Here is a 17,501-nt window from a genome sequence, read left to right as displayed (position 1 = left end):
ACTTAGACAATAAATTGCTCTTGATGTACAAGTGAGTGGCAGAGCTTGGGGAGAGATGATGAGAATTTGCGAAGAAAATTAGAGGGGGTAGGGATTGATATGTGAGCTGGCTTAGACTTTTTTTTTATAATTTTTTATTTTTCACACCATAAATCACATTAACCATGGTACACACTTTTTCCTTTTCACACATATACAGTGCCATTTTCCCCCCCCCTCCCTCCTCCCATCCCACCCTCCCTACCTCCCCCCTCCCGTCCATTTAAGGTATACAATCTAGGATACATTAAACCAGTCAGACAATGTTGTCATTCAATAAAAATACACCAGAAATTCTACTGAGTCCATTCTTTTCATTTCCTTTTCCTTCCGTTAACTTAGGTAATGATTGTCCCCGATAGGTTTTCGCTATTGTATTTAATGTAAGGCTCCCATATTTGTTCGAATATTTCAATATTATTTCTTAAACTATATGTTATTTTTTCTAATGGAATACATTTATTCATTTCTATATACCATTGTTGTATTTTCAAATTATCTTCCAATTTCCAGGTTGACATAATACATTTTTTTGCTACGGCTAGAGCTATCTTAACAAATCTTTTTTGTGCATCCTCCAAGTCAATTCCAAATTCTTTATTTTTTATTTTACTTAGGAGGAAGATCTCTGGATTCTTTGGTATATTGTTTTCTGTTATTTTATTTAATATCTGATTTAGATCTTCCCAAAATTTTTCTACTTTCTCACATGTCCAGATTGCATGAATTGTTGTTCCCATTTCTTTTTTACATCGAAAACATCTATCAGATACTGTTGGGTCCCATTTATTTAACTTTTGAGATGTAATGTATAGCCTGTGTATCCAGTTATATTGTATCATACGTAACCTCGTATTTATTGAATTTCTCATCGTTCCGGAGCATAACTTCTCCCATGTTTCCTTTTTTATCTTTATATTTAAATCTTGTTCCCATTTTTGTTTAGTTTTACCATTTGTTTCCTCATTCTCCTTTTCTTGCAGTTTAATATACATATTTGTTATAAATCTTTTGATTATCATTGTATCTGTAATCACATATTCAAGGTTACTTGCCTCTGGCAAACTCAAACTGCTTCCTAATTTATCCTTCAAGTAGGATCTCAATTGGTAATATGCCAGCGCTGTATCTTGAGTTATATTGTACTTATCTTTCATTTGTTCAAAGGATAAGAATCTATTTCCTGAAAAACAATTTTCTATTCTTTTAATCCCTTTTTTTTCCCATTCTCTAAAGGAAAGGTTATCTATTGTAAAAGGGAGTAACTTGTTTTGCGTCAATATTAGTTTTGGTAATTGATAATTTGTTTTATTTCTTTCTACATGAATCTTCTTCCAAATATTGAGGAGATGATGTAATACTGGAGAACTTCTATGTTGTACCAATTTTTCATTCCATTTATATAATATGTGTTCAGGTATCTTTTCCCCTATTTTATCTAATTCTAATCTCGTCCAATCTGGCTTTTCCCTTGTTTGATAAAAATCTGATAGGTATCTTAATTGTGCGGCTCTATAATAATTTTTAAAGTTTGGCAGTTGTAAGCCTCCTTGTTTATACCATTCTGTTAATTTATCTAGTGCTATCCTCGGTTTCCCCCCTCTCCATAAAAATTTCCTTATTATTTTCTTTAACTCCTTGAAGAATTTCTCTGTCAGTTGTATTGGCAATGCCTGAAATAAGTATAATATCCTTGGAAAAATGTTCATTTTAATACAGTTTATCCTTCCTATTAGTGTTAGTGGTAAATCTTTCCAATGCTCTAAATCGTCCTGTAATTTTTTCATTAGTGGATAATAATTGAGTTTATATAGTTGGCCGAGATTTTTATTTATTTGTACACCTAGGTATCTTATTGCTTGCATTTGCCATCTAAATGGTGATTCCTTCTTAAATTTTGAGAAATCCGCATTATTCATAGGCATTGCTTCACTTTTATTTACGTTTATCTTGTAACCCGACACTTCTCCATATTCCTTCAATTTCTTATATAATTCTTTTATTGATAGTTCTGGTTCTGTTAAGTACACTATAACATCATCCGCAAATAAACTGATTTTATATTCCTTGTCTTTTATTTTTATTCCTTTTATATTATTATCTGTTCTTATCAATTCTGCTAGTGGTTCTATAGCTAACGCAAACAATAAAGGTGATAGTGGGCATCCCTGTCGTGTTGACCTGCTTAAGTTAAATTGTTTTGATACATGTCCATTTACTGTCACTTTCGCTAATGGTCCCTTATATAATGCTTTAATCCAATTAATATACTTCTCCGGTAAACTGAATTTTTGCAATACTTTGAACAAATAATTCCATTCTACTCTGTCAAAGGCCTTCTCTGCGTCTAAAGCAACTGCTACTGTTGGTGCTTTATTCCCTTCTACTTCATGAATTAAGTTAATAAATTTACAAATATTGTCTGTTGTGCGTCTTTTTTTGATAAATCCAGTTTGGTCTAGATTTACCATTTTCGGTACATACTCTGCTAATCTGTTTGCTAATAATTTAACTATTATCTTATAATCTGTGTTAAGTAAAGATATTGGTCTATATGACGCTGGTGTGAGTGGATCTTTCCCTTGCTTTAGTATTACTGTAATTATTGCTGTTTTACATGAATCTGGTAAGCTTTGCGTTTTATCAATCTGGTTGATTACTTCCAGGAGGGGCGGAATTAATAAGTCTTTAAATGTTTTATAGAATTCTATTGGGAATCCATCCTCTCCTGGTGTCTTATTATTTGGTAATTTTTTTATTATCTCTTGTATTTCTACTATTCCAAATGGCTCTGTTAATTTATTTTGTTCCTCTATTTGTAGTTTTGGTAGTTCAATTTTAGTTAGAAATTCATCTATTTTCCCTTCTTTCCCTTCGTTTTCAGTTCGGTATAATTGTTCATAGAATTCTCTAAAGTTTTCCTTAATTTCTTTTGGATTATATGTAATTTGTTTGTCTTTTTTCCTTGATGCCAATACCATTTTCTTAGCTAGTTCTGTCTTAAGCTGCCATGCTAGGATTTTGTGCGTTTTTTCACCTAGTTCATAATATTTCTGTTTTGTCTTCATTATATTTTTCTCCACCTTATATGTTTGTAGTGTTTCATATTTTATTTTTTTATCCGCCAATTCTCTTCTTTTAGTAATATCTTCCTTCATTACTAATTCTTTTTCTATATTTACTATTTCCCTTTCCAACTGCTCTGTTTCCTGGTTATAGTCCTTCTTCATCTTGGTTACATAACTTATTATTTGCCCTCTAATGAATGCTTTCATTGCTTCCCATAGTATAAACTTATCTTCCACTGATTCCGTATTTATTTCAAAATACATTTTAATTTGTTTTTCAATAAATTCTCTAAAATCCTGCCTTTTAAGTAACATGGGGTTTAATCTCCTTCTATACATTCTTGGAGGGATGTCCTCTAACTTTACTGTCAATATTAAGGGTGAATGGTCCGATAGTATTCTAGCTTTATATTCTGTTTTTTTTACTCTATCTTGCATACGAGCTGATAACAAAAATAGGTCTATTCTTGAGTATGTTTTATGTCTAGCTGAGTAATATGAATATTCCTTTTCCTTTGGGTGTTGTTTCCTCCATATATCCAAAAGTTGCATTTCTTCCATCGATTTAATTATAAATTTGGTTACTTTGTACTTTCTGTTAATTTTTTTCCCAGTTTTATCCATATTTGAATCCAAATTCAGGTTGAAATCCCCTCCTATTAATATGTTCCCTTGCGTATCTGCTATCTTCAAAAAGATATCTTGCATAAACTTTTGATGTTCTTCGTTAGGTGAATATACACTGAGTAGATTCCAAAACTCCGAATATATCTGACATTTTATCATTACATATCTCCCTGCTGGATCTATTATTTCCTCTTCTATTTTAAATGGCACATTTTTACTAATTAATATAGCTACTCCTCTTGCTTTTGAATTATACGATGCTGCTGTTACGTGTCCTACCCAATCTCTCTTTAATTTCTTATGCTCCAATTCAGTTAAATGTGTTTCTTGCACAAATGCTATATCAATTTTTTCTTTTTTCAGTAAATTTAGCAGTTTCTTCCTTTTAATTTGGTTATGTATTCCATTAATATTTAAAGTCATATAGTTCAACGTAGCCATTTTATACTTTGTTTATCTTCCCTTTCTGTTTCTCCATCATTACCTTTCCTTCTTATCCATTTCTGTTTTCTTGTTTTGAATCCTTTATAAGACAACATTCCTAAAACATCAAACATTTTCCTTATTCTCCTATTTAAAACTTATTTAGCCCCAATCCCCCCTTCCCCTCCTGAGTTGTCCTTTATCCCTTGTCGGACAACCACATTTCCCCTCTCCATTTGGATTTGCGAATTCACTCGCAAGCGTCAGCTGATTTTGCAGTGACCGTAACACCCCCCCCACCCAGCCCCCCCCAGAAAAGATTTCACTTTTCATATGCGACAAAGGTCACTCTTTTAATTCCCTCCTTATTCCCTCTATTCCTTTTCCTTCCCTTATTAATTCTTGTCTATACTATCTATATTTTCCTCTAAATACGGATACATTCATGTATGCACATTATACATATACACACATATACCTCTTTACCCACATACATATAAATCGTGGTAATTTTTACTCTTATTACATGTCTTCATCTCTCTGTTTGTTTTGTAGTTGTTCTGCAAATTTCCTTGCTTCCTCTGGATCCGAGAATAGTTTTTTTTCCATAAGATCGTTTTCGATGTTTTGAACTCCTTCCTCCTCTTCAGGAGTCCAAAGCTTATGTCTTTTTAGTTTGCAGTCTTTTGTACTCTCGTTACACGTCTTCATCTCTCAGTCTATTTTGTAATTGTTCTGCAAATTTTCGTGCTTCCTCTGGATCCGAGAATAGTCTGTTTTGTTGTCCTGGAATAAATATTTTCAATACCGCTGGATGCTTTAGTATAAATTTATACCCTTTCTTCCATAAAATCGCCTTTGCTGTATTGAACTTCTTTCTCTTCTTCAGGAGTTCAAAACTTATATCTGGATAAATGAAGATTTTTTGCCCTTTGTACTCCAGTGGCTTATTGTCCTCTCTTACTTTTTCCATTGTTTTCTCCAGTACCTTTTCTCTTGTAGTATATCTTAGGAATTTTATTAAAATAGATCTTGGCTTTTGTTGTGGTTGTGGTTTAAAGGCCAATGCTCTATGTGCCCTTTCTATTTCCATTTCTTGCTGTAGTTCTGGACATCTTAGGATCCTAGGGATCCAATCTTTTATAAACTCTCTCATATTCTTTCCTTCTTCATCTTCCTTAAGGCCCACTATCATTATGTTATTTCTTCTGTTATAATTTTCCATTATATCTATTTTCTGAGCTAACAGTTCTTGTGTCTCTTTAACTTTTTTATTAGATTCCTCTAATTTCTTTTTTAAGTCCTCTACCTCCATTTCTACTGCTGCTTCTCGTTCTTGCACCTTGTCCATTTTCTTTCCCATTTCTGATAAGGTCATATCTATTTTATTCATTTTCTCTTCTGTATTGTTTATTCTTCTTCTTAAATCATTAAATTCCTGTGTTTGCCATTCTTCAAATGACTCCATGTATCCTTTAATAAGAGAAAGTATATCCTTTATCTTGCCTTTCCCTTCTTCTTCTATTTCACTGTACTCTTCCTCTTCCTCTTCTTCTTCCTCTGGGTTGGCCATCTGTTGTTTCTTTGTTGCCTTTTCTTCTCTTCTTTCTTGTTTTCGTTGTCTTCTATGTTCTCCTCTTGCTGCAGGTGTTCTGCAGCTGTCGTTGCCGGCTGTGGAGATCGACTCCCCAGCTGGTCACCCCTCCCGTCGGTGTGTTTTTTTTCATGCGCATCGCGCATGCGCGACTCCTCGCGCATGCGCAGTTGCGCACTTTTACTCGGCTCAGCGAGCCATTTTTGTAGTCCATATTCTACCGACCTGAGAGAGTGGGTTTCTCTCTCCACCGTGGGCCTCTTCGAACAGGTAAGGCCTTTTCCTTCATCTTCCGTTGTCTTCTCTTCCTCTCTTCTTACCGTTGGTTTCGACTTTTCTTTTTTCGTCGCCATCTTCTTTTCACCTTTATATTCACTTTACTTTGATTTTTATTTCTGTGCCTTTGTGTTTTGCTTTGTTTTTTCTGACTTTTCTGGAGAGGGCTGGAGTTCACCGTCCGGGCACTACTCCATCACGTGACTCCTCCAGCTGGCTTAGACTTGATGTGAGAGTGGCCTCCTGCGATGTAGCAGAAAAATTTGGGAAGATACTGATGAATGGTCTGCTGACCTGGTGCAGGGAGCAGAGTTCTGAATGATCTAAATAAATTTAAATCGGAATGAAATTTGTTGTCATGTACATAAGTACAACACTCAGATGCAATAATGTCTTGTGTATTGCAGCGTCTCAGGTACAGAAACGCACATCATATGACAATGTAAAAGAAGGGGTTAAGAAGTGGACAACGTGGTTTACATAGTGATTAGTGCAACATTAATACAGCACCAGTGACCCGGGTTCGAATCCACTGCGGTGGGTGTAAAGAGTTTGTATGTTCTCCCCGTGAGCTGAGTGGGGTTCCTCCATTTTCTTCCCACGTTCCAAAGAAGTATGGGGTTGGTTGATTAATTGGTCACATGGGTGTTTTTGGACGGGGCAGGTTAATTGGTCATATGGGTGCATTTGGGCGGCGCAGGTTCATTGATCACATGAGTGCATTTGGGTGGTGCAGGTTTGTCGGTCAGGAGTGCCTGTTACCATTGTGTATTTCTAAATTTTAGAAAAATACGTGGGGAAAGGTAAATAAATATTCATGGTTGTTCATGCTGCAAAAATAAACATTGTTGAGACAGGCAACAGAGGTCTTGAGGTAGTCTCCGGGAAGGTAGTGCGGTTCAAGAGGCTGACAGCCGTTGAACTTAGAGGTGTGGGGGGCTGGCATTTGGGGCAGCTGGGAGATTAGATGTGACACCATCTTTAGTCACCAGCTTGACTATGTACTACCCCTTTCCCTTCCTTCAGGTACCAGCTGAACCTCTTTGCGAGGATGTGCCTTGATCGTCAGTACCTGGCCATTGACCAGATCTCAGCTCAGCTGGGGGTGGACCTCATCCTTCGCTGCATGTCAGACGAGGATCTGCCCTATGACCTGCGGGCTTCCTTCTGCCGACTGATGCTGCACATGCACGTGGATAGAGATCCCCAGGAGTCGGTCACCCCGGTGAAGTACGCTCGGCTGTGGACTGAAATCCCCACCAAGATCACAATTCATGAGTAGGTTTTGATATTATTTGTTTATCTGAACTCAAGCATCCATATTTTTGTGAGGATATTGTCATGCACACAAGTTTAATGAACAGAAGCACCAGAATTCTTGCTTGCTGCAGTCACACGGCTACTTAATCTCCACCAGTAGTTTTCAAACTGGCCCCCTAAACTCACAGTCCACCTTAAGCAATCCCTACGCCATAATGCTCTGTAAGGGATTGCTTAAGGTGGGATGTGGGTGGAAAGAAAAAGGATTGAAAACCACTGTTGTAATCATACCTCATTGACTCGTTTTGCACACGATTTCATCACTCCAAAGGAAATGGGCTGATGACAATTTTTCTCAAGCAAAATGGTTCAGCACAGACTATATGGACTGAAGGGCCTGCTTCTGTGCTGTCATGTTCTATGGAGATAAATTATGTGGTCTGGTTTGGTGAATTTGGTTGATTGCTTGGAGATGCAAGTGTATTTTTGCTCGTAATATTTGATTGTGACTAGAAACCTACACTTGTACACTGGCACTCTACAAGTCCAAGGCAATAGGTATGTCCAACTGGGGAATCTACGCAACTGGGGTATTGCCCTCACTGAGCCCCCACCATCAGCACCTGAGGGGCTCCACTGATGAGAAATCCGAAAGGGTCACCACTTAAATACCACGGCTGCAAGAGCAGGTGAGAGACTGGGAATCCCGCGATGAAGGGCTCGCCTTCTGATATCCAAAGTCTTTCATCATTTTCAAGGTGCGTCCCAGAAGTGTGAGGGGGGGGCCAGGATGAGTGCAGCTCTAAGACCTCCAGAGCAATTTGAAACCCATCAATCTCTCCTGTCGTTTATATTCTCCATCCTCATTACTGTTTGGAGCAGCCACAAAATATCCAGTAGATTCTCACCCAGTCATTGCCAAACCTGTGAATTCCATCACCCACCCCACAGCAGAGACTTCACATTCATGGAAGGACAAACATCTGCAGGTTCCCCTTCAGGTCACACACCTGCATCCACGCACCTTCATTGGTGCTGGATGCAGGTTTTGGGACTCCCTCTCCAACAGCGCTGCGCGAGCACAGCGGACGTTCAGGAAGGCAGCTTGCTCTCAATTTCTCAAGGGAGGTTAGAATGGGCAATAAACACCGGTCATATCCCAAATGAGTGAGTTGCAGAATGGTGCCAGCAACCAGGGTTCGAATCCGGTGCTGTCCGTAAGGAGTTTGTATGTTCTCTCTCCTGTGACTGTCTGGATGCTCTGGTTTCCTCTCACATTCCAGACATGTATGGGGATTAATAGGTTAATTGGTCACAATGGCCTGTTTCTATGCTGTATTTGTTATATGGTTTTATATGTATGGTTATAAGGCTGGATTTGGGTAGCACAGGCTCATGGGCTGGAAGGACCTGTTACTGTGCTATATTTCTGAATTAAATTAAAATCACCCAGGCATACTTTTATCTCTCACTCATGGAGATTTTTCTGTTATGTTGGCTCTTAACGGATGTTCCTTAAAAGAATGAAGAGGTTTGAGATACAGTAGTATCCATGAAGAAACTGCAAGCATAAGAAGTCCAAAAAGATACAAGAACCTTGTGGACACAGACAAATTAAATAACGTCCTCAGCAGAGCTCTGTTTTCACTTACTGACCCAGGAGAGGATAAGATGATCCTTGAGACCTCCACAGGAGCATTAGTTCCGTGCCAGAGAAGGGAATGGGTAAAATGGGCTGTGGAATAGGAAGATGGAGAGTGACCTCTTGTGGAAAATAAACACCAGCATTAATGTAGTGGACGGAATGGCCTTACTGCTTATTGTGGCTTCCAACACCTTACCTATATATTTACAGCATCATACATTTTCTGAAGAAAATATTCCTAATTTCTCAAATAGACTTTAAGATTTGAGAAATTAAGAATATTTTCAAACTTTCTGGATATTTTATTAGGATTATTAAAAATGTCCAAAAATATTTATTACAATTATTAATGGGAATCAAGTCAAGTTTATTGTCATCTGATTGTACAAGTGTGACCCAATGAAACAGTGTTCTCTGGTCCTCAGTTCAAAACATGCAGACACACAACCAGACATAACACGCATATAGACAAACAACACATATGCAGGACAAATATCCATCGATACATATAAATAAATAAATATTGTTTCATGAATATGAAAGTCTTGGATAGTTTAGTGTGAGCAGTTCCTTAGTCTTTTAGCATTCTCACTGCACGTGGGAAGAAGCTGTTCCTCAGCCTGGTGGTGCTGGCTCTGATCCTCCTGGATCTCTTTCCTGATGGGAGCAGCTGTAAAATGTTGTGTGATTGGGTGGTCTTCAATGATTTTGCATGCCTTCTTCAGACAACGATCCTGGTAGGTCTCATTGATGGAGGGGAGGGAGACTCCAGTGATCCTCTCTGCCACTCTTGTGGTTTGATTTTTGTCCATTTCTCTGTATCAACCATATCACACGGTGATGCAGCCGGGCAGGACGCTCTCAGTAGAGCTCCTATCGAAGGATGACAAAATGGTGGCTGGTAGCATTACCCACTTCAGTCTTCTCAGGAAGTGCAGTCACTGTTGCACCTTCCTGACAAGTGAGGAGATGTTGAGCGTCCACAATAGGTCACTAGTTAAGTGAACTCCAAGGAACTTGGTGCTCTCCACTCTTTCTACTATAGAGTTGTTGATGTGTAGTGGAGGGTGGATGCTCCTGGTCCTCCTGAAGACCACAATCGTCTCCTTCATCTTGTCTACATTGAAACACAGGTTGTTACTCTTGCACCATTTCACAAGATTTACCACCTTGTCTTTGTAGGATATTTTAGAGTGAAATGTTCTTTAAATGCCGATCCTTGATCGGCAGTGGGCCCTGAGCACCCGTCACTCAGGTTTTGACCACATAGCTGGCACATGTTGGTGCTATAAGGTGATGGCACTATTGCATTTCTACCCTCCACAACAATCCACGGAGTGGGGGAGATGATGACGCAGATGGTTCTCAGCTGTGGGTCCTTCCTCCCTGGCCTTCTGGGAGAGGGGCATGAGACCCAGACCAGAAAAGGGCAGGGGAAGCAAACGCAAAAAAATCTACATTAATCTAACAAATACATTTATTGATAGAATTAACAACAACTCCATCAAGCATACAAGTCGCACAAAACTAAGTATTAGTTTGCACACCCACTGAGGTTTCTCTGACTCTCCACAAAACAGTCAAATAATAGAAAAGGTAATGCCTGGGATAAGAAGCTTTGCTGGCCAGGCGTCCCACTGAAATCTCCACATTCCCGACATGGGGTAAGTCACTTCCACGAAGCTGCTGCTCCTTCTCCAAAATCCTCCACCCTGATTCGATTTCGTGGGCCGAGAGTCACCTAGCCATAACTGTGTCAGGTTTCATTGGCTCTGACCCAAGGTGACAAAGTTTTATTGGTTTATCACCCTGGTGGCTGCTTCGCCACATGTTTCTTTGTTCTGACCCCGAGTCTGACCCTTTCAAACCCCATCAGTAATGGGGCTAATCTAAAGCAGGCCACACATGGGAAATAAAGGGTAACCAATGATTTGGGCCTTTGTTCAGGCCTGAAATATTGGCTTCCCTTTACCTCCTGTGGATGGATACTGTGTGACCTGCTGAGTTTCTCCAGCACATTTGATTATTGCAGTCAAAAACTGGTTTCAAGTTACTCCAGGGCACAAAATGGCGGCTGTAAGCACTGTCTCACAAAATGACTGCCTTCATTCCTCCAAGCATGCGCAAGGAACAAAGTCATTTTGCTTCCCTGCTCCCACTGTCCTTAGCTCATTCGAATTCCTTTCTGGCCAACAGTGGATGTAACTTGTGGTTTGCCAGGTGCCAGTTTTAGCGCGTGTAAAGAATGTGATCTTTGGACAGGTACGACTCAGTCACAGACATGTCCCGTGATGACAAGAAGAACAAGTTTGCCCTCACAATGGACTTTGTGGAGGAATACCTAAAGGATGTGGTTACCCAGCCCTTTCCCTTCGGAGACAAGGAAAAGATCAAGCTCACATTCGAGGTGCGTGAACAGAGCATGGGATAGAATGGCAACATCCGCGGAAAATTTGCCGCCACCCCATTCTTGATAAAATCTGGAAACCCATTGAAGGGGAATGGGACCAACACGTTGCAATTAGAATCTCTTCTTTTCCCAGCTGATTTTCCTTCATTAACGCTATCCAGTGCTGGTTAACTGACTGAATCCTTTTGGATTTTTGTTTTAGGTGGTGAATTTGGCTCGGAACTTAATATACTTCGGATTCTACAGCTTTAGCGAGCTCCTGAGGCTAACTCGAACGCTGCTGGCTATTCTCGACTGTGTGCAGAGTCCCACATCCTCTTACTTAGAAAAGCTGAGCAAGTTTCAGGATGGAGGTAAATTCAGGGTGCAGCCCATTCTCCATCTCAGGATATGCTAATACTTCGCATTAACATGTCAAGGGTTTGAGCCGTATCCCCACATATGTCAGTTTGAAATGATGTCCCTCTATGTAGCAAATTTCATGGCTAGCCCTGCAGATGGGATTTTGATGTCGTCCGCCTGTCCATTCGATCTGAAAGAGAACTTTGAGATGTTTCTGAAGCCAATTGGTTGGACCTTCAGTGTGTAAAATGTTTGAATTTTTTTGGGAAACCACCTCACTATTTATTTTTAGCTTTGCTTTTGCACTGGTTTAAAATAGTGTTGTGGAAATTTTCCTTTTATCTAAGCCCAGACTGAGAGGCCGATGCAATATTAGGATGGTGCTGAACTAGCGGAGGTGTTCACTTTTAAATTGATATATTAATCTGGCCTCTTGTGTAAACATAGAAGTCTCCATGATGTTCTTCAGAAGAAGGGTGGTAATCTTCCTTAGCATCAATCACTAAAATCATTTTGGTCATTATTAAAACTCCAGTGATCTACTTTCAACATCTGGCTCTCCTGATGTTCGGTATTCAGCTCAGCGGGTGCTGATCTCCCCCTGGCGATCATTCTCCTTATCTACGCCTCTTATTATTTTACTTACCCCTATAATGTCACCCCCACAACCTCTGATGCTCTAGGGAAAGGTCATAGAACCATAGAAGACAACAGCACTGAAAACAGGCCATTTGGCCGTTTTAGTCTGTGCCAAAACATCATTCCGCTAGTCCCACTGACCTAGTCCCATCCATGTATCAATCCAATTTATTCTTGAAACTTAAGAGTGAGCCTGCATTTACCATGTCAGATGGGAGCTTGTTCCAGAATCCACACCACTCTCTGAGTGAAGAAGATCTCCCTAAACCTTTCACCCTGAAGCCATGTCCTCTCCTATTTATTTCTCCTAATTTAAGTGGAAAGAGCCTACTCGCATTTACTCTGTTCCCCTCATAATTTCGTAAACCTCTATCAAATCTCCCCTCATTCTTCTACACTCCAAGGAATGAAGTCCTAACCTGTTTAATCTTTCCCTGTAACTCAACTCCTGAAGACCCGGCAACATCCTAGTAAATCTTGTTAGGTCCCAGCCTCTCCTTGTAACTCAAGCCTTCCAATCCCTGGGACATTCTTGAGAACCTTTTCTCCCCTCTTTCCAATCCTTCCTCTAGCTGGGCGTCTGTGACTTTTTTACTGTGTCACGTTACATTGCATAGCTGGGCTCCAATTGGACATAGTATCTACTGAGTGTGTTGGAAGAGAAAAGCTTTGAATCTTACAAATGTACGTTCGCCCCTGTTTCAACTGATTATCTCTCCTGACTGGTTCACCAGCAGGCTCAGGGAAATTTCTTCACGCTTCCAGTGGGTTTCCAGACATAGATCCCTGTCTCCAGGTAAATGTAAAGGTGGGCCTGTGTTGGTAACAGGTTGGTGGAGGTCACCTTCCCCTGGTTTAAACAAAGCCTTTGCGTGCCATTAATCTTCCAGGGAACAATGTGATCAGAACAATCCACGGAGTGGGGGAGATGATGACGCAGATGGTTCTCAGCCGTGGGTCCTTCCTTCCTGGCCTTCTGGGAGAGGGGTATGAGACCCAGACCCGAAAAGGGCAGGGGAAGCAAGCTCCAATCTCGGAACATGAAGATGTGATGGTCATGGACACAAAGCTGAAGATAATTGAGATATTGCAGGTGCGTTTTTGTCTATTAAGGTACATTTTGACCAGCCCACTTGAAAGTGCCGAGCTGGGGAAGCATGTGGATGCGTGACCTCTTGCACCGCCTGATGTCCATGTGTTAAGGAGCAGACAGAATTCTTGAGCTGGCCTGCTCCTGAGGATTCCCAACAGGAAGGATGGCTCCTCTTGGCAAAGACCAAGGACGGGGATCAGTCTATTTCTTTTCGAGGAAGAGACCACCCATGTAAGATAGAGAGGAGATCCCATTTATCTCTTTCTGAGGGTCTTTGGAACTCTCTTCCCAAAAGGGAGGGTGGAAGCAGGGTCTTTAACTTCGTTCAAGGCCAAGGGAATAGACAGCTGATGAGCAAATGGATGAGAGTTAGTGGGACTTCAGAGTTGTGGTTACAGTCAGAATGGAGACAATGTTGTTGCATGATGCAGTTGGCTGAAGGAGCTGATGGACCTGCTCCTGCTCCCAATTCCACGAGATCAAGTCCTACAAAGGCAGTTTGGTGTACATCAGTGAGTAATTGCCACTCTTAAAGAAACGGAGTACTTCCTGGAATGGCAGAGGCATTTTCAGCAGACATGTTGGCCAGTTGGCAAAAGCACTCCACTCCAGGTTCTGGGCTTCAGAAGCTTCCTTCCTGATCTTTTCACCAGCCTGTTAACATCTCCCTCTCCTTTCTTGGCAAGTACACAATGTATTTCCATGAATGTGCATCAGGATTATTCCCACCCAACCAGTTTCTTCTTGGATTTATTGGTGACCTTTTGGCTTGGAACCTTCTGTTACGAGACCAGAGGACCCTAAAACCCAGCGGCAATAGATATGCACCACGACAAAGGGTTACTTAAACAAAAGTTGCTTTTAATTATCTTTGAACATGAAAATAGAATTAAACTAACATCTCTATTGACTCACTTAACCCCCCTTCTAATTCTAAGCGCATGTGTGTGTAATGTGTATATAAGTTTAGAAAAGTTCTTTGGTTCCCAGTCCAATCTCAGTGGTTGCAGGCATTTCTTGTACTGTGCATAGATGTTAACTTTAATAAAGTTCACCAGGCTTTGGTGCTTAACAGGTAAATGGTTACCACTCAGGAGGGTTGTTGTTAGTTTTCAGTTTGAGAGTTTTTCTCGATCCAGGACATCCACACTTAATCAGCCACTCCGGTGTCTTGCTGACAAAACTGATAACCTCTTTCTTTCAGGTCACCCCAGAGTTCCTCTCTGTTTCTCCTCAATTTTTCACTGCTCTCTGCCTGCAAAGATCACATGACCCTCCAGACAGTAAATGGTCTTTTCCAGTCAGAGCTGCTACCTCCTGTGGTTACATATGTTGACCTCTGTAAATAACAGTCCATCATGAGTCTCTGAGCAGCTCTTGCAAAAGCTCATGCAAAAATTCTGTGTTTTAAAGTGTTTGTGTGTGACCTGCTCTAACACACCTTTCCCAATTTATCTCCCAAACACCTCTATACACTTCCCACTGGCACATGAGACGTTTGCATGCATGTTACCTCCTAAGAATGTTGCATCTACAGCACAGGGTCAGAGACAAGTTAACACAACTTTGTGTGATGGTGATAATGAGTTTAATGTCATACACATTGTACAATGAACATATTCACAGGTATTTCTACTTGCTGCAGCTGGACAGGTATTTGTGAAAAGATGACAGTAGTCTTACTTAAATTAAGAGACAATAAATACGTAAGTTAGATAGATAATAAACATTCACACTAATCCTAAAAAAGTGATTGCACAGGTTCAAAGAGTCTGCTTGTAGAGTTGGAGCACTCCCTGACTAGTGTATCAAGGGGACGTTCAAGAACCTGATAGCTGTTGGAAAGAAACTGCTCTTGAACCTAGAGGTGCTGGTCTTCAGGCTTCTGTACACTCTGCCCGAAGGAAGCAGCGCGAAGAGGTTGTGAACAGTGTGAAGTGGTTGGGGGTCTTTTATGAAGTTGGCCATCTTCTCGATGCCTGCAGTGGATGGCTTTCCCTATTCCTGGGCACTTGAATTACTGAGCCAGACTGTGATGCCACCAGTCAGTGCACACTGCACGTGTAGAAGCTTGATGGAATGCCCAACAATGTGACCAATTTCCTCAGACTCTGGAGGCACTGTAGAAACAAGCATGTGTTCCTTGGTTATTGATTTACAGTTTGTAAAACACTTGCTATATCCTAACTTGCATTTCCTCTCCCTGCATCAACGTTGTAAATATATCAGCCCCTGACTCAGTCATTCACAATTTTTTTCTCGAATATTCTGTTTATAATTTTTCAAACTCAGTGTCAACGATCCATAATAATAAAAACACACTACATTTTCCAGTTATACTCAAGTTTCACCATTAAGTCCAATTCCCCCCCCACCTCATCCCCCCTCCCTTATCCCAAAATTAAATAGACAATTACCCTGAAAAAAGAGACAGCAACAATAAATTAGCCCTTTCCTGCAGCATTCTCCAGTGTCCCTTCACCTTTCTGACATATTAGGGACATAAGGACCAAAAAATAAAACAAAAATACTAGCATATTAAAAAAAATTCTTATGAGAAAGTAAGAACAAACTCAGCGAAAAGACAGAAATTGTAGGATTCGTCGGGGCCCCACCGCCGGCCTCCAGGTCTTTAAATTTTCGTGACTCAACCTAATTAAGATGGATAGATTCCACCCCCCCCCCACGCCCCCTCCAAGGAGAGGGCAGGCAGGAGTTATTTTGAATATTAAAACTCACCCCATCTTGTTCAGATCTCCCCTAAATTCTATCCTTCCAATGACCTTGGGCCCTACTGATTCTGGTCTCTTGCTGGTCCTCAATCTTCCTCATTGACCGTGCCTTCCTTCACTGCCTGTGGAGCTCCCCACCGCCCACCTCGAATCTCGCCACACCCCACCATCTCTTTCCAATGACCCATAAACTCTCTCCCTTGGTTCCCCTCTTCTAAGATTGATAAACGGTTCTGCTTTGGCTCCCAACACTTCATTTGTGCACATCTGGACATTTTAATGAGGGAATAAATACAAATGGTTGCAAAGGAGTGATTCACATTTGAGAAAAAACACAGTGGGGGAAAGCTTTGGGAGATCAACTTGAGTGACAGAGGATAAGAGATGACTTACTAGAGGTGCATAAGATTATGATAGGGTGGTCAGCCAGTGTCATTTCCCTGGGGTGACGATAGCAAATACCAGAGGGTATCCGTGTACGATGAGTGGGGAGAGTTTAGAGGAGATGTCAGAGATACATTTTTTACACATAGAGTGGTGGGTGCCTGGAATGCATAGCTGGGGGTGGTGGTGGAGGCTGGTGCAATAGGGACATTTAAAAGACTCTCAGATATGCTTATGGATATAAGAGAGTTATGGCTGTGAGGTCGGGAAGGGTTAGGTTGCAACGGAACAGGTTTATACAACAGTAAACACAACACTATTATAGAGCTAGGGACTCGGATTCAAATCTATCGCTGTCGGTAGAGTTTGTGTGTTCTCCTGTGTCCATGTGGGTTTTGCCTGGACGCTCCGGCGTCAGCCCAGATTCCAAAGATGTATGGGGTCGGTAGGTTATTTGGTGACATGGGTGTAATTGGGTAGTGTGGGCCGGAAGGGACTGTATGTCTCAAAACAAATATAGGTTGGGCAGAGCATTGTGGGCCAAAGGGTGCACGCTATGCTGTATTGTTCTAGATGCTGCCATAACATGTCAGTGGGAAGATTTGATGTTTACAAGTAGATCTGAACATATCCGGTCTACTTTTCAAAATTGACCTGAAGATCTACCTTGTTCACACTTTTACTGGCCTCAACACCTGTGAATATTTAAATTTTAAATTTAGACATACAGCATGGTAACAGGGCCTTTCAGCCCTCAAGCTCGTACCGTCCAATTACACCCAAATGACCTAGAACCCCCCCCCCACCCGGAGTGTTTTGAAGGGTGGGAGGAAATCTGAGCACCCGGAAGAAGCCCACTCAGACATGGAGAGAGCGTCCAAACTCCTTACAGGCAGTGTGGGATTCGAAGCCCGGTGGCTGGAGCTGTAACAGTGTGGTGCTAACCGTGCCATCCCAAAATTATTAAAA

The 17,501-nt window shown here is 40.9% G+C and overlaps 1 protein-coding gene across 2 annotated transcripts in view; it reads left to right on the top strand.

Moving 5' to 3' along the window:
* The window catches only part of itpr2 (inositol 1,4,5-trisphosphate receptor, type 2), a 251,473-nt gene that overhangs the window by 116,271 nt on the left and 117,701 nt on the right, over window positions 1-17,501 (top strand). For both annotated transcript variants that reach the window (XM_069908886.1, XM_069908885.1), the window contains exons 19-22: window positions 7,054-7,305; window positions 11,195-11,339; window positions 11,545-11,695; window positions 13,214-13,416. In XM_069908886.1, the coding sequence (XP_069764987.1) occupies window positions 7,054-7,305; window positions 11,195-11,339; window positions 11,545-11,695; window positions 13,214-13,416 (751 nt within the window). The remainder of the gene's footprint in view (window positions 1-7,053; window positions 7,306-11,194; window positions 11,340-11,544; window positions 11,696-13,213; window positions 13,417-17,501) is intronic.

Source organism: Narcine bancroftii, chromosome 13 (assembly GCF_036971445.1).
Source record: "Narcine bancroftii isolate sNarBan1 chromosome 13, sNarBan1.hap1, whole genome shotgun sequence".
NCBI lineage: Eukaryota > Metazoa > Chordata > Chondrichthyes > Torpediniformes > Narcinidae > Narcine > Narcine bancroftii.
This window is presented reverse-complemented; position numbering and strand designations above follow the sequence as displayed.